Consider the following 23,089-nt stretch of genomic DNA (forward strand, 5'->3'; position numbering starts at 1 on the left):
CATTCCCGCCAGGGCGACACAGACTCTGTCTCAAAAGAACAAAACCAAAAAGCAAATAAACAAAAAGAGTTTGTAGCGAATAACTAGACAAGCTAGTTTTAAAGTTCCTATGGAAAAACAAAAGTACAAAAATATCCAGGAAAAAGAGTCTGAAATGGAATGATGGCAGCAAGCTCTGAAAGTTGCCCTACCAGGTAACAGAATGAACCATAAATCCCCAGTAAAGAAAGCAGCCTGGGTCTGCACCCGGAATGGGCCATTCCCATAACAGATCCAGAAACAGATCGAGATCCACATGATGACTTGGGTATGGTAAAGGCAACATTTCAAACCTGCAAGGGAAAGATTCCTTGGATAGCACTGGCATAACTGGTTAGCTGCTATGGGACAAAACGCCTAAAATGTAAATTTTCCTGTATCCATCCACCAAGATAATTTCCAGAAAAATCAATTCTTTAAATAGTTTAAAATAATATCATCAAAGTTCAAGAAGACAACTTTATTTTTATTTGTAGTTTTTTTTTCTTTCTTTTTTTTTTTTTTTTTTTCTTTTTTTGAGATGGAGTCTCACTCTGTTGCCCAGGCTAGAGTACAGTGGCACAATCTCGGCTCACTGAAACCTCTGCCTCCCAGATTCAAGCAACTCTCTTGCCTCCCAAATAACTGGGATTACAGGCACACGCTGCTGCGCCCAACTTATTTTTCGTACTGTTAGTAGAGATGGGGTTTCGCCATCTTGCCCAAGCTGGTCTTAAACTCCTGAACTCAGGTGGCCTGCCTGCCTTGGCCTCCCAAAGTGCTGGGATTACAGGCATGAGCCACTCTGCCTGGTCAACAAATTTTTATTTTTTATTTTTTATTTTTTTGAGACGGAGTCTCATTCTGTCGCCAGGATGGAGTGCACTGGCACGATCTCAGCTTACTACAACCTCCGCCTCCTGGGTTCAAGCGATTCTCCTGCCTCAGCCTCCTGAGTAGCTGGGACTATAGTCATGTGCCACCACACCCAGCTAATTTTTTATTTTTAGTAGAGACAGGGTTTCACCATGACGGCCAGGATGTTCTTGATCTCGTGACCTTGTGATCTGTCCACCTTGGCCTCCAGAAGTGCTGGGATTACAGGTGTGAGCCATCGCACCCAGCCAACTTTATTTTTAAAATTAGTCTCAGGAATGTGATGGTCATGCTAACCTCAACATCTCAGTAGGCTCAAAGGAAAAAGCCTGATACATTTGACTAAATTACATGTTTAGCAAAGTAAAAAGCATGCCAAAAAGAGAAGAAGAAAAGAATGGCCAGCTGGGGTAAACTTTTACAAGACAAACCAAAGGGTTCATTTCCTTTATACGTAAAGAATAAAACAAATCAGTAAGAAACACCCAAATTCCCAATTGCCAGGGGCTGCGGGGCGGGAGAAATGGGGAGATACTGGTCAAATGGTACAAACTTTCAGTTATGAGATGACTAATGTCTGAGGTTCCAGTGTGTCCAACTATGGCTGTATTACAATCCTGTATTGTATACTAGTAATTTTCTGAGACGATAGGTCCTAAGTGTTCTCATCACACATAAAAAAGGTAGCTATGAGACTTGATGGCTATGTTAATAAACCTGACTGTGGTAATCATTTCACCATGCAACTTTATACCAACACATCACATTGTATGACTTAAATATACAAAACTTTTATTTGTCAATTATCCGCCAATAAAGCTGGGGGTGAAAATCTAACAGAGGAATAAGCACAGGAAACAAACAGGCAACGCACTGAAAAGAAAAGCCACTTATGAACACATGAAACAGTGTTTGGCTTCACTTACTATGAAAGACATGTGAAATCAACAAGACACTTCTCCGCACTCATCAGCCTGGAGCTTACATCAAACAGCTGGTCATACAGTGTTGGTGACAAGGTGGGAAACTCATACATAATCAACTCTCATACATAACCAACAGCAGCGTACACTGTCCCGCCTTGGGAAGGCATTCTGCCCGCCTCTATCCGACTTGGTGTGCTCCTGGCCCGTACCCCTGCCATAGCCAGGAACTGCCTCTATAAAAGAACCCACACCCGAAAACAAAGGCACAGCCCCAAGGCTGTTCATTTCTGCACCGACTGGAAATCTCCTAACAATTGGTCCAAGGGGGCTGGTTAATACCACATCCCACATCCACTAAACTGATCCTGCGCTGCCATTTAAATAATCAGGTGAACCTATTGTGTCTCCAAGATCTAGCAAGAAATAAAAAAGTTAAGTACAGATCCATGTGGCCAGCGCAATGTCTATTTAAGGAAAAGGGTCTATTGATAGGGTGATATAGGTCTAAGAAATTCCTGGAGAAAATCACAAGAAATGTAAGTGGCTTCCCCTGTACAGAGGGACTAGGGGTCTGAGCCATAGGAAGAGGTACTGAGGAGGTACTGTGGGGATTTCCAGGGCAGAACTGTTTAACTCTTGCAGCTCTTGCTCTGATTCGAGCACTACTCTGAGAAACCTTTAACAACTTCTACTAGTGAACAAAAGTTCAAATTTTAAAACATGACTAATTCTTATTCCTGCTGACTACATACAGTACTGCAGAAACATGATCTTGTTTGAAAAAAAGATAAAGTCCTCTGGGTTTTCATAACCCCTCTTTAGAACGTTCCACATCCATTCTAGTCCCACAGGGTGACCTTCCCTCCTCTCCTCCTGCCCATCCCCCACCCAAATAGGCCAAAGAGGAGGGGGTGGGAGATGTCTTCACTTTAAGAGTCTTATCTGGGCTGGGCGCGGTGGCTCATGCCTGTAATCCCAGCACTTTGGGAGGCCGAGGCGGGTGGATCACGAGGTCAAGAGATCGAGACCATCCCGGTCAACATGGTGAAACCCCGTCTCTACTAAAAATACAAAAATTAGCTGGGCATGGTGGCGCACGCCTGTAATCCCAGCTACTCAGGAGGCTGAGGCAGGAGAATTGCTTGAACCCAGGAGGCGGAGGTTGCGGTGAGCCAAGATCGCACCACTGCACTCCAGCCTGAGTAAAAAGAGTGAAACTCCATCTCAAAAAAAAAAAAAAAAAAGAGTCTTATCTGAACAGGTTCACCCCAATTGTCTATTTTAAGAAATAGCAAACTAAGTCTCAGATCCCATGCCCCTGCCCCCACTGCATGAAACCAACCAAGCAGCTTTGAGAGAAGGAAGGGGCGATAGGTGAGCGCAGCTCCTGGTCTGGGGAATGGACTGGTGTGGACTTCAGCCCTTCTCCATTCCTGCCTAGAACAAGAAGCAATGGCTGAAGCTGCCCACACACTGGGTGACCATGAGGTGGCAAGCCTGAGAGGAGGTCACAAGACACAGCGGTGCTGATCCGGATGTCACAGAGCCACTGAACCAGCAGCCTCTTGCCTCTGGACTTCCTTATGGAAGACACACGCCTCCTATTTGCGCAAGCTGATATTAGGTGGGTATTTTGATACTTGTATCCAAACGCATTCAAACTGATACAAGTGTTTAACTGGAGAAACTTTTGCCAAATTCATTCCATTCTAGGGTTTTGCCTCACCATTAGGATGATCTCTTCCTGGTGCTGGGTAAGATTTTTGGTCCATGAAGGCCTTGCTGAATATAAATGCTGTAATAGTAAGGGATGTTCTTTTGCTTAAGTTTTCTCCATTTTCATAATAAAGGGCTTCTCTTCTACAGAAGAAACTATAAATGCAGGCTTTCCACATGGGCTCCAGTTGGTCACCGCGGTTTAGCCCGTTTGGTTGGCGTAAGGCATCCGGCCTTGTTTGGATCTGTTTTGGAACAGTGTGAGTGATGCAGGGAACTGAGTTTTCTGGGATGCCAGGAGCTAGAGCCAGAGGAGCCCCAGGCACTGACACCGTTCCCCAATCCCTCACTATCCCACTCCCTGCAGATATGAGATTGGTTCAAGGGCCGGGGAATTTAATGCCCAAATTACATCTTAGACAGTGTGAGGGTTCTGTCCAGATGACACCTTGAGACACTGAAAAGTGAGCTTCTTGGACCCAGGAGACCCTGCCTCCCTGGAGCAGTGTGACTGGCACCCCCACCCTGGCTTCTGCCCACCCAGGAAAATGCAGTCACATACTTCATTCGCCCTGCTCATGAGATGCCAGCTCCCATAAATCAGGAGCCCCATCAAACCCCGTGAACAGGAAAGTGGGCAGCGTAGTCTCCCCCAGGAATCATCACAGCTTGCCCATAGCCCAACGTGGCCTGAAGAAAACCAGTTTCAGCTAGTTTAAACCAAATAAAATGTACCTAAAACCACATGTAAACTGCTGGCCAAAATCCATTTGAGCCTATTTGAATTGGTCAAAATGGAACCAAGTCTCCCTGAATTGCGTGGTATTAAATCTGACAGTTTAAAGCAGATTTCTACCCAATCTGAGCAGCATTAAGTCATAACGGTCAAAACTGATTTGAGCCAGTTAATCCAGTTTCAACCAGTTGGAACTGGTTTCGCTTGGTTCAAACTAGTCCTCTCAAGGCAAATTTGGGGGCTGCAGGTTCCCAGGCTTTAGCTGTTTGCTAAAAAAGAAAAACAGCCTGGGAAGGGCTGAACGTCATTTATTTCTGAAGACTAATTTACCTTGCTCGCATAAATATTTATAAGAATTAATTACCAGCTTATTGAAAGAATTAATGAAATTCGCATTGTTTATTCTAACACATTAGCAGGGGCAGGAAACATCCTCCTGACAAAGAGAGAGAAATCCTACTGAAGAAGCTCTTTACTCTGAGGCTGGAGCGCTAGAAGCAAACCCAGCAGACCTCCTACAGGGGCCCCGTAGGGTCTCTGGATGCTCAGCTGTCAAAGCCAGGCAGGTGTGCTCCCTGTCTCCAGGAGTGACACGGAACATATCAAACAGTCTCATTCTTTACTGAATATTGAAATGCACTATCAACCTCCTCAAAAAGGGTGGAACAGTAAAGAAAAACAAAAGACCAAAAAAAAAAAAAAAAACCAACAGCCTGAATTTGGATATGATTGTATCCACCCTGATGAGAAGTGTTAGCTATAACCAGCGGCTTATAAACACACATCTCAATCTATTCAGTCAACAGAGTCGTCTGTGATGTAATTAGCAAGGGTGTAATTAAAGGAGGAGGTCTACTGTTCCCTGCATCAAAGAAGGCGATCAGCTGGACCTCCCCTCCCCACTAAGTGGGGCTACACAGCATTCAAACAGCCGATGGCCAAGCACCTTGGCGGAAGGCGCGCTTTGTAAACAAGCTTTGCAGGTGAATGCCGAAAGTAAAAGTACCATTTGTTTTGATGTAAAACGAGGCCGGATGCCCCTTGAGAGATAAAATTCAAAGTCACTTACCAGCCACAAAACTTGGAAATGAGGCCACCTTCTTTGTCTGTTAGGAAATACGGAAAAATAAAACACATACCATTGTAAGTAGTAGTCCACAGGGTGAAGGCTAAGGAGGGCTGTGACATGTGCCATGGTGAGAAAAGCGAACCCTCACGAGTGAGGGCGTTCCCAAGATGGTAGCTCCATACAGCAAAGTAGTCTCGTGCAGGCGACACGATGTTGGGGAGTGGCTCAAAAGCCCACCTCTAAAATGTAGGGACCCTGAGACTAGCATATCCTGACTAGAAGGGAGCCTAGAGACCATCCAATATACTGGTGCTTCAACCGCTGCGTGTGACACGCCTTTAAAAGCAAGATCAAGGAGACTGGATGCCCGTCCATCGGTGGCCATTGTTACTTCATCAAAGTTAAACAATCTCATGTTAAACTATGTTACCTAGAGAGGGAAAAGAACTTCCGACACGGCGGCATTACTTTATAGGAGATTGTTTGTCAAAACCTGTTGTTGATTTAGAACAGTGGCTCTCAACTGGGATGATTTTGTTCCCAAAGGGACAGTGGGTAGCATTTGGAGACATTTTTGGTTGCCACGAATCAGGGGTGGGGATGAGGTCGCTCCAAGGATCTAGTGGGTTGAAGCCACGGATGCTGCTCAACTCCTGCAGTGCACAGGGCGGTCCCCCAAAGAATTACCTGGGCCTCAATGTCAACAGTATCACTGCTGAGAAACCCTCGTCTAGAACATGGTTATAAGACAATGAACAGCATGGCTTTCTATCAAATTAAGAAGCACCAATGATCCCCCAGCCCCATACACACACCATCTGCAACACAGGAGGCCCTCCACAGCACGGTCCCAACAACAGGGGGGCCTTCTCCTCCCTCCTCCCAGGCCTGCGTGCCCTCACCACCTCCCCATATGGTGACACCAACTTGGCTTGACCTGGACTCGCTCTCCCCCAGGCACTGGGTGGGAGGAGAACATCATGGACAGACTGAGCAGACCACAATTCGGCGGGCCACTCCATCATCAGATGAGCGTTCTGGCCCAGAACTCTCATCCTTCCAACAAATTACCTCTGGGATGTTGTTATTGTCAACAGGTCCATTGAGGTCAGAGCGCTGCTGCTTCCTTGGCTGCTCCAGACCATTGCAAACCTGGAAACGGGGAAGTTAAAGATTCTGTTTTTATATGTTAGAGAAAGGCAAGATGCAAAACCTGGATATGCGATGTGATACAGTTCTGTAACACGCATGTGTATGTAGCTATGTGTATAGGTGTGTATGCAGACATCTACTTCATTATACTTAAACTGCTATGCACTTAATATGCTATTTTCATACTTCTAAAAAAGTTGTTAAATCATTTTTAAATGTATTATCTTTTAATTGCAGTCGAACGCACAGAACATCAAGATCACCATCTGACCGTTTTTAAGTGTACAGTTCAGAGGCACTAAGTACATCCACATTGTCGCACAACCATAGTCAACATCCACCTTCAGAACGTTCTCCTCTTCCCAAGACTAAAACTCTGTACCACCCATTAAACACACTCCTCAATACCCCCAGCCCCAACCCCAACCTGTGCCCCTGGCAACCACCATTCTACTTTGTTTCTGTGAATTGGGCAGCTTTGGGAACTGGCTTAGCGCACTCAGCAAAATGTCCTCAAGGGTCATCCACACAGAAGCACATGGTAGACTCTCCTTCCTTTTAAGGCTGACTCACATTCGACTGTGTGTTCACGCCACATCTTGTTTATCCCGTCATCTACTGACAACAGTTGAGTTGCCTCCCATTCTTGGCTATGTTGATGGCGCTGCTATGAATGTGCCTGAGTCTTCACTCTCACTTCCTCTGTGCACATACCTGGAGGTGACATCACTGGACCACAGGATAATTCTATCTTTCATTTTTTTAAGGAGGCTCCATACTGTTTTCCACAGCCATAGCACCATTTTACAGTCCCACCAACAGTGCCCCAAAAGTTAAATATTTTTTAAAACCCTTGATCCTTGGATGAGAATAAATGCAAATTAGCCAATCTATTACTATAAAATGCCCCAAGTACATGTCATAGGTCTTCTCTTAAAGACGACACCAAACTACAACTGCTTCTACTTCAATTAATTTAAGGGTAGGTATATTTTCTCTATTTAGTTCCTTACACCATCCAGAAGATGGAAGCCAGACCCACAGCCCTTAAATCCCCATGCAAGCCCCAAAGGAGGATCCGGCGCCTGCACGGTAAGTCCAGTTCCAGACATTTCTGAAAATCAATTATCAAGCAATAACATGATGATGATGGCGAGGAAGACACTGATGATAAAACTTGCATTTACCAGCTGGGCGCAGGGGCTCATGCCTGCAATCCCAGTACTCCGGGAGACTGAGGCAGGCAGATCACTTGAGATCAGCAGTTAAAGACTAGCCTGGCCAACACGGTGAAAGCCTATCTCTATTAAAAATACAAAAATTAGCTGGGTGTGGTGGTGGGTGACTGTAATTCCAGCTACTCGGGAGGCTGAAGCCGGAGAAGCACTTGAGCCTGAGGGGCTGATGTTGCCCCGAGCCGAGACGGCACCATTGCACTCCAGCCTGGGTGACATAATGAAATTCAGGCTCAAAAAAAGCGACATTTACCTAGCACCTTCGGGTTTACAGAAGCCTTCTGCGTACACGATGAATATTCTTCCTCCTGCTTGACGTGTGAGAAAACTGAGACCCCCAGGTGTCGGGCGGGTTTCTCTTGGAGTCAGGTGAGGCCTCGAGGTGTGGCTGCCGGCCCTGTTCCCTGTCCTAGTCTATCACTGTCTTGCTCTTTGGTCGAACTCTGCCTCTCCAGGGGTCTGAAAAAATTAAAAGGACCGGGGCCCACCCTCCCAGCACTGATGGGGACAGACACGCAGTGCCCCAGGCAGTCAGAATGATTGCTGGCTAAGCCTCCCCTCCAGGATCACAGACACCACTGGATTTCAGAGGCGAAGGGAGTGGAGGGTGGTGGGGGAGCGGGCGCCAGTGCTGGGCTTTAAGGATGGCAAGGGAGAAGGAAGTGCATTCTGATACATCTCCAGAAAGCTACAAGGGGCTGCCCTTCCTGGAGCTGAGGGGGTGCTGGGGTACAGCTGGGACCCAGAGGGTCTAGATTCAGGTGAGTCCCTGCCTCCTTGTCCTGCTGTCCCTACCCCTGAGCCCCATGAGCTCACAGGCCTGTCCAGACCACACCCTGCTATCCTGGTATGACCCAAGGCTCGGCTCTGGCTTGTCTGGGGCTGCTGGCATGCTGCCCTGCTTTTCAAAGCCTAGCATCCCAGGAGCAAAACCTATCTTTCACGCACGAGCAAGCTGCGATCCACCTGGACCTCCACTGCAGCAGACCCCACGCTGATCAAGCTGAGCAGACAGTGTCCCTTTCTGTGGGGCTGCGACAGGCCCGAGTACTGCTCCTCCAAAGCTTCTTCCCCCGCCCAGCCCTGACACTGCTCTTCCTGCTGTGGACAAGGAACATCAGGCAAAAGATTCCAAAGGATGCAGCAAGACAATCTCGCCTCAGATGCCGCTCACGTTCTCCTTAAGTCAATCTAATTTAGGACATCCCCCAGAGAGCTCTGTCGAGGACATTTTGCTGTTTCAAGGTGCACAAAGCACACATCAGTATTTTACCCTCTTGTCTGAAAGTTCTCGACACAGTGCCCTTCTGCATGGACTTGGTTTCCTGAGGGGCTTCCCTGCCTTACTAGCTGGTAGAAAGGCTCTGGTCATCTCCAAAAAAACCCCAAAGAAACCAACCGTTAACCAATCAAACAATGAAATCAGGTTAACGACATCCCTTCTGCAAGCTGGGGGTGGGATTTAATTTTTCAGGCGGGAGGAGCACCGCAGATGTCAGGCCACAGACTCTCATCAGGCGGCCACATACGTCAGGGCTTGGGGGAACACAACAGGGGCTGCACCCCCCATGGGCTAGGGCTTGGTCAGCCATCGCACCTTTGTACAGTTTCAAGCCAGGGCTCAAGGCTTGGCCAGGGACACACACTGATTCCCACAGCCCCATGCTCTGTCCACAGGGCTCCTCAGTGAGAGGCCACAGTGCGAGGTGTCCCTGGGCAACACGAGGTCTTCTCTAGGGGTGACCCTTTCCTACACATCAGTGTTTCCTCTAACTCCCTCCCAAGCGGGTGTCCACTCGTCACCATGACAACCGCATCTCACAGTAAACAGCAGGGGCTGCTTTCCAAAGAGGCAGGAGGGTGGGCTTGTGATGCTTCTCCTTGGGAGAGCCCATCTGGTGCTCTAATTTCCATCTCAGGGGTGGCGGGGTTCGGGGGCTGGCAGCATCTGAAATTCACACAGTTGAAAGCCCACATGGATTTGGGGTTCCTGGCATCCTAAAGATGCTATTTAAATCCCGTTATGCCCTCCCCAAGGTACAGCAGCCAGCCACCCCTCAAAATCAGATGTCAGCCAGGGTCACCTCAACTTCCCACAGCCAAAAGGGGACAGGGAGTCCCTTTCCTCATTGAGTAACTGTAGTGGGGCCTTCCCATGCCATGGACTGAAACCCACATCCACTCAGAGATGGCAGTGAGCACAGCATGAGAAGCATTGTGTACCCCCAGAGCTCTGAAGACAGAAAATTAATGTGTGGTGTGGCACAGACTGTTTACAGCACACCAGGACCAGGGGCAGCTGTTCCGGGCAGAGATAAGTGCTTGTAATAAAAATACACTAATGCCAATAAATCTTTCTAATAAATATCTTGGCTCCAGTTGATGAAACTAAAGCTTGAATTTTTTAAAGTGTTGATTCTGATTTTGCCTGCTTGATGAAACTGAAAATACAGCAATATAACACATTGCTTTGGATGAAACAACATCAAACCAGTGCACACCCACTCCGCTCCGGCCATCTGCAACAAAGGCAGCATGCTTTCAAGCACGCTCCAGAATGACACACATGTCAGAAGCTGAGGTTAGGGACAGAGGGCAACAGCAGAAAGCCAGGCTAACCACAGCCAACCCCAGTGGCCTGTGAAAATTCTCCCCAGACGGGACCCTCTGACAGAAATTCTGGGCGGATGAATGACTCTGTTAGATGGCAGTCTTCTCTGGGAATCACTTCACGGTTCCTGTTTTCAAAAGAGGTGGTCATCCCTACATATCCGCTATTTAAGCAGGCACTTCTTCCTCCACTCAGCTCAGGAGGGGCGGCTGAGACCTGCTGCAACACCAGAGTTCCAAGCAGGATCCGCGAGAGCCTGATACCCTGGTTGGACGGAAGGTCTCACTCAGGAGCACGGATGTCTTCTTTCAGAAGCCCCTGGATCTGTCCCCTGCAACTGTGTGGCTCCGAAAACATTACAGTATTGTTCTTTTTCTTCCACTCCTCTTTACAATTCAGGTCACTCCTATTATATTTATCTTGAGGAGAATGGGCGCTTGGATAGTATATTTATTCGTATGATAGTTACTCCCCTAGGGGAGATATCTTTTCAAAGCAGATCTGTGGTTTTAAAGTATCACAAGACACATTGGGAAAACCAGCCAGTCAGTTTGTACTTAAACATCTCTAGGCAGGCCTGAGAATGGGAGGGGGATGGGGAGTCCCTCCTGTATCCAGTATCCAGACATTTCATGAAACATACTAAAAAAATTATCCACTTTCTATCTGAAGTACAACTTATTTTTTCAATTGCTTATTATGGTAAAATACACATACAATCAAATGCACTATCTCAATCATTTTTAAGCGTACAGTTCGGTGTTATTAGATTCATAATGTTGCTCAACCATCACCACTATCACTATCTTTTTTTTTTTTTTTTTAACAGAGTCTCACTCTGTCATCTAGACTGGAGTTCAGTGGCACGATCTCGGCTCACTGCAACCTCTGCCTCCTCAGTTCAACCAATTCTCCTGGCTCAGCCTCCCAAGTAGCTGGGATTACAGGTGTGCACCACTGTGCCTGGCTAATTTTTGTATTTTTAGTAGAGACAGGGTTTCACCATGTTGGTCAGGCTGGTTTCAAAATCCTGACCTCAAGATCCGCCCGCCTAGGCCTCCCAAAGTGCTGAGATTACAGGCATGAGCCACCCAGCCCATCAACACTATCTTGGTAAGTTTTTCTTCTATACCCATCTGAAATTCAAATGTAACTGAGCACCTACACTGTTTCTTGCTAAGTCCAGCAGCTCTAGGGGGCAGACAGGCTGACAGCATACTCCGGCCTGGCTTTGTCCTCCATGCCTGGTCTGAAATCTCTCCTCCATCACTGATCACTGGGGCCACCTGCACACGTCCTCCACTTCATTGTTCACTGTCTCTTCCCAGAGCCCTGTAAAGGGCAGGCAGTGGATGGCTGTGCCCAGAGCAGCACTTTAGAGCAGAATCATATTCGTCTAAAGTTGTCACTGCATTTTCAGGCATTGTCAAGTACTGTCCAAAGGTGAGTCCTCATGGCCAGGCCCGAGCAGGTGCCGGTTATATGTCTCACACTGTACAGGGCAGCTCTTACTGAGGACACGACAATGTACGCAACAAAGACCCTGACCTACGACAGCTCATCTTCCAATGTGGAGACAGAACCCAGTAATCCAGCCAGCCTCAGACCCTCCACAGGATGAGCCAGGGTATCAACAGACACATACATGAACAAAAGCAGGCCCTGGGAGACCAGGCCAGAGGAGTTGAAGCAGTGAGCCCAGAGGCCAAACCATCACGGCGACAGGGCTGTTTAATTTTTTTCCTTCGAAAGTAATCAGAACCTTGATGCATTGCTTGTGAAAATGTAAAATAGTCTGTCACTGTGGAAAACATCTGTGGTTCCTAAAAAAGGTAAACATCGAATGACCATATGACCCAGTAATTCCACTCCTCGAGATACACCCAAAAGAGCTGAAACCAAGTGTCTACACAAAGGCTTGCACACAGATGATCACAGCAGCACTATTCACATTAATCAAAAGCTAGAAACAACTCTAATGTCCATCAATGGCTATGTGGATAAATAAAACATAATACAGCCATTCGTGGGAATATCATTCAGCCACAAAAATGAATGAAGTACTGACACATGCTACAACAGAGATGAATCCTGAAATCACTATGCTGGTGAAATAAGCCAGACACTAAAGGGTACACATTGTCTGATTCCATCTTTATAGAATATCTGGAATAGGCAAATCCAAAGTGAGAGAAAACAGATTTTTCATTGTGGGGGCTGGGGAGAGAAGGAAGACTGCTTCCCAAGTGCAGGGTCTCCTCGGGGGGCAGTGAAAATATTCGGGAACAGCGGAGGTGGTTGCACAACATTGTATTAAATGCCACTGAATTGTACGCTTTAAAATGGTAAATTATATGTTATGTGTCTATTACTACAATTTAAAATAGCGGGAGAATCAAGAGTTAAGGAGAGCCCTGTAAGGCTCTCCAACATCCTGGCCTGTGAGAGCCCCTTCACCGAAGCTCTAAGGAGGTCACCCGCCAGCCTGTACTGAACGAACGCTCCCGTGACTGACACCCAGGCAAAGTGGGAGATGGCCCAGGCAGGGGAGGGGTCATCCAGGCAGCAGAGGCAGCTACCCACCAACCACTGGCACTCCTCCTCCTGGTCATCTGTCTCACATACCAGACGCCGTGCTGGGTCCACTTGTGGGGAAGGTGGGAGCCCCGCCTCTCACAGCCACCAGTGCTGCAGAACTAGGGAGTAGTCCACTTGCTTTTGTCCAATTCCCAAATGAGAAAATCTTCAGCGACCCCTTCTAGACCACTGCTTGAGAGCCAGCACCGCTGCTTCTGCCTCTAGCTCTACATATTTGTTGCAAACACCTGCAATTTTTCCATCCTGCTAACTTAAAAGCAAGAAGCCCTATGTGTATAGTTTAATGACAGCAACCCACTGGGGCTAAAAAATCAATCACATGGCTTTATCGGAAGCTCAAGCCTGTGGTTCTCCCGGGAGGCATGATTACTGGCTCTCCTGTGTTCTCCCAGCAGCCTCCACACTTGACCAGGAGCCCTGCACACATTCTGACAAAAGTAGCTTGACATGTGGGAAAGGAACGTAATGATGGTGCCCAAGCCAAAAGGAAATTAAACGACCAATACTAAGTCGATATTAGACTTCGAATTCCAGAGGGCGTTTTCTACAGTATTTAACGTCCACTAATTTAGGTAGGCCAGTTATCTATTCTCCTAATATGAGGAGTCCACAGTTCCACTCAATAAGATTAATCCTAATAAGAAAAAAACTGAGTTTATTCTCAATGGAAGTGCCTAAGGTTATAAACACTAAAATTAAATCCTACAACTCATGATTTGAAAAACAAGCTTCACCGGATGTTAAAGAAGACAACAATGTTCCAGTTAACTTACACTAAATCTACCTGTCTACTTTTATGAATATACAAAGTAGAGTATCTGGGATATTTAAACTTGCAGAAAAGGCAAGAGGATAGCAGAAATAGCAGTTATTCAATGTGGAGTTAACAATATATGTTTATGTTCATGACACTCACAAGGCATGACCACAACCACTTTAGTGTATGCCACGGCCTGGAGGATCTACATTCCTTCCACTCCTGCCAAGGTGGGATCATGACCAATACAGACCTAGGAGAAACGGGGAGGCTCCCCTTCCCACTCAGGTTGTGACTGTATTATTTACTCATGGCTCATTTTGGTCTTGACTGTCCTCCTGAAACCTCCCAGGGATGTGCCGACCCAACACCCTACGACCACACATACCAGGTCCACAGGTCCAAAGGCCTGAATGGGTGTGATCAGCTCATCCCTACTGTGGCTACATCCAAATAGTTCTGATTGGCCCAAAATGTTTTTACTTCTTTGTGGTTGATATAGTTTGGATATTTGTCCTCACTCAAATCTCATACTGAAATGCAATCCCCAATACTGGAGGTGGGTGTAGAAAATAAAATGTTCTTTTTCTAAGTTTCCCTTCTTGTTAAAGAATAATAATAATGAATGTTAGAAAAAATAGTTTCTTTTAAAGACTTTCTTCAGAGCCTTCTTGCTTTTTGCTAGTAACTCTTTGTTTAGCCCTATCCTATGTAGCTATTAGACATAAGGGAATAAGTACATTCTATGTCCCTGTACTTTAACAAAGATATCTGTGCTTGACATCCTCACAGGCATGTCCCAGCTCGCAGCCTATGCCCCGTCCTTATTTGGAAATGTTACTACTTTTCTAAGTCCTTTCGAAAGCAACTTCCTCTTTTCCTTTGTTCTCCATCGCTTTACCTATTTAGGAAAGTTTTAAGTTATTAGCCACTCAGGTTTAGCTTCGACTGTGAGGTCTAGCTCCAACCAATGAGATCAGACACGGCAGTAAGGACCCAATGCGTAAGGGATCAATATGCCTGCCTTTCCTTTGTTCACTGTGCTTTCACGGTAAGATTGCTGACAGACAGCACCCTTTCTGCAGGAAGTAAAACTGCCTTGCTGAGAGATCCTTTGTCTCAGTGCTGATTTTTCTTTGCAACAAGAGGGTGAATGAGTGATGCCACCACCGACAGCAGCAGCCTCTCCCCAGTGTAAGCCCAGCTTGGGGTCCCAGACCCGCACAGCCTGGCTGCACCCACAGCAGACCACGCAGGCCACCTGTGGGGCAGACCCAGCAGTGAGTCAGCTCCCAGTGTCTCTGAAAAGGACCAGGACCAGATGGAGGCCTGGACCACAGGTAGCTGTTGACACTGGAGTGGACGACAGCTTCTGTGAGCCTACCCAGCCCAAACCTCCTTCAGCTCCAGCAGTTTGGGCCTTGGCTTGGTCTCAGCTGCAGGGAGACCCAACTTCTCTTCTGAGAAGGTTGACTGGAAAATTGGGGACAGATGTGGGCGTGGCAGGTCCATTCCATTCCACATCTCCTTTTCCCGGCAAATCTGAGTTGTGTGTAGTTTTCCTGAGCTGCCCATGGTATTCTCTGACATAGGATAAGGAGTTATTCTTGGTCAGCCCCTTTTACCATAGTCCCATGTCTTTTCATAGTAGCTGATTAGCATTGGTCATGATCTGAATGCTTTGGGGTAAAATTCCCATGCCTGCCATTGCCACACTGTCACATCTTGGGCAAGCACACCATAGGTGACGGCATGCATCTCAGCGTGTTCAACCACGGGGGTCCTTCTTCCTAAACAGATGTTTCTAAAACTGCTTGCACTGAGCCCTGCACCTCCTAGGGAACGTCACGGACTAACTGATTTTGCCAGCTGGGTGTCTCTCAAGCCTCTGGTGCATGAGAGGCATGATGCTCGGCACCATGGAGGCTCAAGAATGGGAGGCATGGGACCTCGAGAAACGGATGCATGTAGGGAGCTCGGGTTCCGTACCCAACACTCTCACTCCCCGCAATCTGCCCTAGGCACACCGCAGGCAGGTCAGTGCAATTCAAGTCACCATCTCTTACACACACATGATGAGCACCTTGGTCTGCTGGCACCTCTTCAGGCCCTCTGTGCAAGTCCTTCTAGACACTGCCCATCTACACGTCCCACGCCTCTCCCTTCCCAATCACCAGAGCTTCTCCGGCTCAGGGGACGCCGCCACTGGGTGGCCACCACCAATGGGTGTTTTCTTCCCTAGCCAAGGTCTCTCCTACGCACCCTGCTGCATCTGGCCCTTCCTGGTGTCCCTCCCCTCAGCTCCTCAGGTCTCTTCTGGCTCCCCTCCACACCCCGAATAGAACTCTGTCCATCTCTCATCACCACCCCCAACCCAGGTCCTTCACCTTCCCCTCGTCTTGTTTCAGAGCTCGAAGCCCTGTCACAACTCCAGCCCCTCCATGCTGAGGACACGTGCACACCTCCACGTTCAGCCCCACCGTGTCGGCTGACTTCCCAAAGCCCTCCTCAAAGTCCCAGAGCCTCTCTGCCTGTCCCTCGCTCTGGAGCCTATCCCAAAAGCCTGCCTGGAACTCGTCTCCTGAGCACATGGCCACACCTGGAAGGGGATGGGAGAGCCTCATTTGTCTGTCTCCCTCTAGAACGACTTTCAAATGCAGGATGCTGCCACTTTTACCCTGGCAGCCCCAGTGACTGGCACATGGCAGATGCCAACTCACATGGGCCATGTGGGAGGGATGCAGGGAGGCCCAGCCCCCGACATCAGGAGCTGCTTGCTCAGCAGGGGAAGTTGGCTTTGAAGTAGAGTGTGAAGCGGGGTGGAACCTGGAAAGAAGGTGTCCAAGGTTAAGAGAGGCTTGGCTATCATATGGAGTCAGTGAGAGACGGTGGTCCCAGGCCCAGCTTGTCTGCCTGGAGAAAGAGGTGTGTGGGCTTCTCAGCTAACTTCCCATTAGACACAGGGTGTGAGAAAATCAGGGCAGCCCTTGGGGCTGCGTGGCTGTGGCCCCACCCCCCAATCAGTGGTTCTCAAGTAGAAAGAGGTGTGTGAGAACCCCCCAGCAGGGCATAAGCCACACTCAGGAGGGCCCTCAGAGGGGACAGTGTGGGGCACATTGGGTGGCCCTTACCCCACCTCACCCCCAGCAGCTCCAGTGTGGCCCTGGCCAGTCCTGGTCTTCCTCTTGTCCTGTCTCAAAAGCAGGGCTCAGCTGGGCGTGGTGGTTCATGCCTGTAATCCCAGCACTTTGGGAGGCTGAGGCGGGTGGATCACGAGGTCAAGAGATCGAGACCATCCTGGTCAACATGGTGAAACCCTGTCTCTACTAAAAATATAAAAAATTAGCTGGGCATGGTGGCACGTGCCTGTAGTCCCAGCTACTCAGGAGGCTGAGGCAGGAGAATTGCCTGAACCCAGGAGGCGGAGGTTGCGGTGAGCCGAGATCGCGCCATTGCACTCCAGCCTGGGTAACAAGAGCGAAACTCCGTCTCAAAAAAAAAAAAAAAAGCAGGGCTCACCACCTCCCCTGTATCACTCCCAATGACAGGGCTGTCATCTCCCTTCAGTGGTGTCCCCACCCCTGCCCAGCATGGCCTGTACCCAAAGTGTGTGCAGGGCCTTGCCCACCCACCTCCCCTAGACCTAAATCAGCTTCCCATGGACTGAAAACTCACTGTCATCATCTGCATGAGCACTCCACGCCCTGTACCATTGACACAGACACTGACCCAGATCAACTCCCCTCCCACAGCTCCAGGAGACGGGGGGTTGCTGGCGCAGGTAACTCATCCAGAATGTTCCTGGACCCTGAGCTGCTGCAGCAGGGTGATATGCAGGCTTCCGGGCTGTGGCCCCAGCATTTCTAACCACTGTTGTCTGCCCTCTCCCTGAGGTCTGGGGTGTGCGGAAAGGAGGTACTTTTTAGGTCACCATTAGTGGGAGAGCTTTGTATGTCCACCCTGTCACAGCACTGGGAGGGGAGGAGCATGGGAAGGGGCTCAGTACAGATGACAGAGCACAAAAGAGCTCCCTAGGAACCCTTCCGTGCAGCCTCAAGGGCAGAGCAGGAGTGCTAGGCCTGATGCCACGGGCAAGCGGGGGTGAGGAGTGCTGCAGAATCCAGGGCAGGGCTGCACAGAGGGGCAAGCCAGCTGTACTCCACTGAGGCCCGGGGGCTGGAGAGGACCTTCCCCTGCCCAGGCAGGCCATGCCCCATGCCCCCATAAGCCCCTGCCCTCAGCACCACCTACAGGCTCTTTCCCAAGCTCCATCCTCCTGTGGGCCAGGTTTAGACAGACCCCAGACCACTCCCTTCTGGGAGTAGTGCAAGCCTCAAAGCCCCTCTGTGCAGGACCGCCGCATCTGCACACCTGCTGCCTCTCTACCTGCTGATGGGGGAGGGCACCTGGGCGCCAACAACCCCATGCCAGTCCTGTCTCAGTCCTCTTCTGTAAAGCAGATACTGACACTCACTTCATGTGCCACCCAGCGGGACACGTGTGTGAGGCCCTGGCTCAGAACACACGAAGTGCCACTGCCTCCCACCCTGAGGGGCACACCCAGTTACCTGTGCTCTTCTCACCTTCTCTCCCTACCTGGCACCAGACTCCTATTACACTCTCGCAAGGTTTTTCAAAAAGCGAGCCGCTACTGAATGCCAAATCACGCACAAAGCATCTCCACGATGAACAATGATAACAAGTCTGCGTTTGACGTGGCCTTGGGGCCCTCGATCACGCTTCGCTTTAACTGTTGTATTAAGTTGGCTATGCTGTATTGATTTTTCTTTTTTCATTTCTTCTGTTTGTTTCTATTGTCAGAAGGCTCTTTCTAGAAAGCAGCAGCTGGGCCAGGGATAAACAGAAATCATGAAAACCCAAAATAATCACAACACGTATTTGGTTTGCCATTCCAAGGTGTGGAGCTGTTCGGCACTTGCTGAGTAAATCAAAATCTCAACTCAACAGTCACGGAGGTCCTGGACGAGAAATGCCTGCTGCTCCGGAAATCTCCACGGTCCAACAGAGTAAGCCTCTCCAGGGAGAATTTCATGCAGGGCTGACTTTTTCAGAGCACCTTAGCCCCTGACAGACATCACAAGCTAACAGGTGTGATGGTGGCACTAAAAAAATCCATCCAAATCTTTGCCAAACCTGGCTGCTTCACAGGCCACCCAGAGGCACTCAGAGAACATGCCATCCAGGGCCACCCCACAGACCCACAGAGCTAGAATCTTTGGTGCTGGACAAACAGGCTCTTACGGTCCCCCTCCCCCAGCAGTGTGGGTGAGCTGCCCTAGGGAAAGCACTGATCTGCAAACTACTCTTTTCAAGGGAAGTGTGCCAAAGACGTGCCAGGTGAACACATCCAGCCTCATCCCTGGAGCTGTGAGACTCAGCCAGGCACCGGGTGCCCAGGTGGGGTCCTACCTCCACTCACGCTTCACTGTCAGATGGTAGATGGTCACACAGGGAGGTGTAGGAATACCCATTCCATCAGGTCACTCAATGCCAGCCTGGCTGGACCCAACCCGTATACTCCTCAATCACTGCATGTAAACAAAAATCAATACTTCATGTCAACAAAGCTCAGTAAAATTAAGAAAAAATGCCACACGAACAATCTTTACTTGTTTGATCCATGCCTGAGCCCTGGTGAAGTCAGGATGTGTGAGCACTGAGATGGGGACATTTTACAGACCGGGGGCCTCTGTGTGTGCTAGTCACCTCACTGGCACCATATCCCACTCACTGAGAACAACAGGGCATGCCAAGCCTTTCAAGAGTAAGGAAACAGACGACAAAGAAGAGAGACCATCGCTCTCCAGGCGGAACACCACACAGCTCCCCTACACTCACTCACTCTCCAGCAAGCAGGCTCAAATGCGGACTGCACAGGACCGGACACTTCCTAAGGCTCTTCAAAGGCTGCATTCTGCAGTGTTTAGAGGCATGGGTTTTGGCTTAACACAGTCTGTTCGCAGGGGAGGTAATTAACTGTGCCATCTGCAACACACGACTCTAGCTCCATCTCTCTGGGCTGTTCGAGATTTACTGAGATCATATTCCTAACACCCTTAGGTGTTAGGTACTGGCAGTCACCACCACCACCGCTGCCACCTCCTCTGACACCCAGGGACTTTCCACAAACCACAACATAAGAGAGGTTTCACCAGGTGCGGCGGATCACACCTGTAATCCCGGCACTTGGGGAGGCTGAGGTGAGTGGATCATAAGGTCAGGAGTTCAAGACCAGCCTGGCCAATGTGGTGATACCCCGTTTCTACTAAAAATACAAACAATAGTCGGCCTGGGGGTGTGTGCCTGTAATCCCAGCTACTCGGAAGGATGAAGTAGGAGAATCACTTGAACCTGGGAGGTGGAGGTTGCAGTGAGCTGAGATCATGCCATTGCACTCCAGCCTGGGTGACAGTGAGACTCCTTCTCAGGGCGGTGGGGGTTGGGGGGGGAGGCGAGGGGAAGGGAGGGAGGGAGGGAAGGGAAGGGAGGGAAGAGAGGAAGGGAGGGAACGGAGGGAAGGGAACGGAGGGAAGGGAGGGAAGGAAGGAAGGGAAGGAAGGGAAGAGAGGAAGGGAAGGGAGGGAGGGAGGGAAGGGAGGGAGGGGAAGGGAGGGAAGGGAGGGAGGGAGGGGAGGGAGGGAGGGGAGGGAATGAAGGGAAGGAGGGGAAGGAAGGGAAGGGAAGGAAGGGAAGGGAAAGGAGGGAGGAAAGGGAGGGAAGGGAAGAGAAGGGAGGGACGGAGGGAGGGAGGGAACGGAAGGGAAGGGAGGGAAGGGAAGGGAAGGGAGGAAGGGAGGTTGGGAGGGAGGGAGGTTGGGAGGGAGGGAGGGAGGGATCTGCAGAAGCCAAGGGTCCTGATGATAACACAATGACAACCTTTCTTTCCAAGGTCACCATTTGGGGTCTCTGATTCATCCTGAAACGGAAGCATATAGGGAGTGGTCTTGGGAGTTCATGTGTCCTTGTCCCCTGCCCCCTACGGTGTAAGGCTTGAGTCTGTATTCTCCCATAGGCCCTGTATGGAGGGAAAAGGGCTTGCTGATCCAACACGTTTGGGAAGCACTGGCCAGGCAGGCTCGTGTCTCCACTACAGCAAACATAGGACTTTATGCCACTCACATGTAACAAATCAGAAAACTCCATGAAGGGAAAAGCTTTGCAGCAAAGTTTCCCAAACTCATTTACCAACCAAATGCAGCCTATTCTCATTCACACAGTTGTGTTCTCGAAAGCTGCCCTGAGCACTTAGTTGATCAATACTGAATACACTGCTTCTAGGAATGATACAGGGTTAGGTTCCTATGAGTCTCGGAACACATTTTTGTCAATGAATCAATACACAACCTTGTTTTATGTGCATTTCTCTTTAAAGACACCTTGTTTAATATACATTTCTTACAAATAATTAATTACATGCAGTATTTCTTTATTGTAAAATACTAGCTGAGAAGAATTTAACATTTCCCTGACCCTAGATCACAAGACAGTCAAGTTCTTGGGCTTTCTGCCTGTCCACTGTGTTTTTTTAAAATCGGTCACTTGGCCGGCGCAGTGGCTCAAGCCTGTAATCCCAGTACTTTGGGAGGCCGAGGTGGGTGGATCACGAGGTCAAGAGATCGAGACCATCCTGGTCAACACGGTGAAACCCCGTCTCTACTAAAAATACAAAAAATTAGCTGGGCATGGTGGCACGTGCCTGTAATCCCAGCTACTCAGGAGGCTGAGGCAGGAGAATTGCCTGAACCCAGGAGGCGGAGGTGGCGGTGAGCCGAGATCGCGCCATTGCACTCCAGCCTGGGTAACAAGAGTGAAACTCCGTCTCAAGAAGAAAAAAAAAAAAAAAAAAAAATCGGTCACTGTCCCATGAACCTGCAAATTTAGCCATTCCTTCATCTTTTCCTTGACTTCATCACACACGACACAAGTCACTTTAGCAGCTCGCAGAGCGGCAGCACAGACGAGTCAGCTCTGTTGCTCAGGCCTGAAGGAAGCTTCTCCGGCACACGTAAGGCACATGGCAGCCGTTCCATGCTCAGGATCACTAGACTTCAGCACTACACTTGAGGGCCATTGTAACACACACACACACACACACACACACACACACACACACACACACAGACACACAAATCAACAAAATGCAAAGAACACTAAACGGATTGTGAAAGGAACGGCTGTTTACAGCAGGAGAGCTGAAACAAGGGGACAAAGCCCTGCTCAAGCTCAGCTGGGAACGTGAGAGTGGGCGACCCCAGTTCTTCCTTTCTCCACCTACCTCCCGGAAGAAGTTAGGAATCAATATAAGCAAGTTAACAAAGTTGCAAATACCAAATCCATGAATAGTAGGGATCGAATGGTACTTTGTTTACAGAACACCTCTAAGAGGATGTTTTGGGAAATCCTGCCCTAGGTTTGTCTCTTTGACTCAAAAACTCTCTACAATGGGATTCTACAATGCCATATGGCAAAAGACAGTTTTGCTTATATTTTCCAAGTTTTCCTCAGTAAACCTGCAGTGCTTCAAGAGAACCTTTTTTTTTATTTTACTAAAATAATTCATGTGTAGATCTCTGTTCCCCATCCTGTCTTCCTACAATTTTAGAAATTGCATCGCCTTGTGTCTCTCCTGTTCCAAACCCCGTGCAGACCTCTTGGTCTCAGCCGAGTTGCACAGGTGGGAGCGCTACCTGCAAACTGGAGCTTTTCCAAAATGCACGGCATCCTCCAGCTCGGGAGGGCTCCAAAGGCCACACCGTCCACTTCCCAGCACATGCGAACTCTTTTTTTTTTTTTTTTTTTTTTTTTTTGGTGGGGCGTAGGGCACGCCGGAGTCTCGCTCTGTCACCAAGGCTGGAGCACAGTGGCATGATCTCGGCTCACAGCAGCTTCCACCTCTCAGGCTCAAGTGATTGTCCTGCCTCAGCCTCCAGAGTAGCTGGGATTACAGGCGCATATCACTACGCCCAGCTAATTTTTGTATTTTTAGTAGAGACGGGGTTGCCCCACTTTGGCCAGGCTGCTCTCAAACTCCTGACCTCAGGTGATCTGCCTACCTCCAGCTGCCAAAATGCTGGGATTACAGGTGTGAGCCACTGCGCCCGGCCGGCAACTCGTTTTTCCTATGAACCAGACCAAAGCAATGTCCTTTGTGAATACATCCACCCAGACTAGGAAGAAGAAACCATCCAATTAAATCCTTCTGCACCCAAAGGAGGTGGAGGGGTCACAGATGAGTCATTAATGTCTTAAAATGCTGCAGAGATGATGAAAATAACAAACAAAATTCAAAAGAAAGTGCACTAAAGAGGACAACATACACAGCAGAAAGTCACACCTGCAGTGTAGAGCGTGCTCCCATGAGATGGAAACACGTC

At 48.9% G+C, this 23,089-nt stretch overlaps 1 protein-coding gene across 14 annotated transcripts in view; it reads right to left on the minus strand.

Annotated features, from left to right (window-relative positions):
• The window catches only part of APBA2 (amyloid beta precursor protein binding family A member 2), a 220,688-nt gene that overhangs the window by 29,520 nt on the left and 168,079 nt on the right, over positions 1 to 23,089 (minus strand). For all 14 annotated transcript variants that reach the window (XM_039479984.2, XM_074400121.1, XM_039479986.2 and 11 more), the window contains 2 exons: positions 6,413 to 6,493; positions 5,342 to 5,378 (listed from right to left, as the gene is read on the minus strand). In XM_039479984.2, the coding sequence (XP_039335918.2) occupies positions 5,342 to 5,378; positions 6,413 to 6,493 (118 nt within the window). The remainder of the gene's footprint in view (positions 1 to 5,341; positions 5,379 to 6,412; positions 6,494 to 23,089) is intronic.

Source organism: Saimiri boliviensis, chromosome 5 (genome assembly GCF_048565385.1).
Source record: "Saimiri boliviensis isolate mSaiBol1 chromosome 5, mSaiBol1.pri, whole genome shotgun sequence".
Classification (NCBI taxonomy): Eukaryota; Metazoa; Chordata; class Mammalia; order Primates; family Cebidae; genus Saimiri; species Saimiri boliviensis.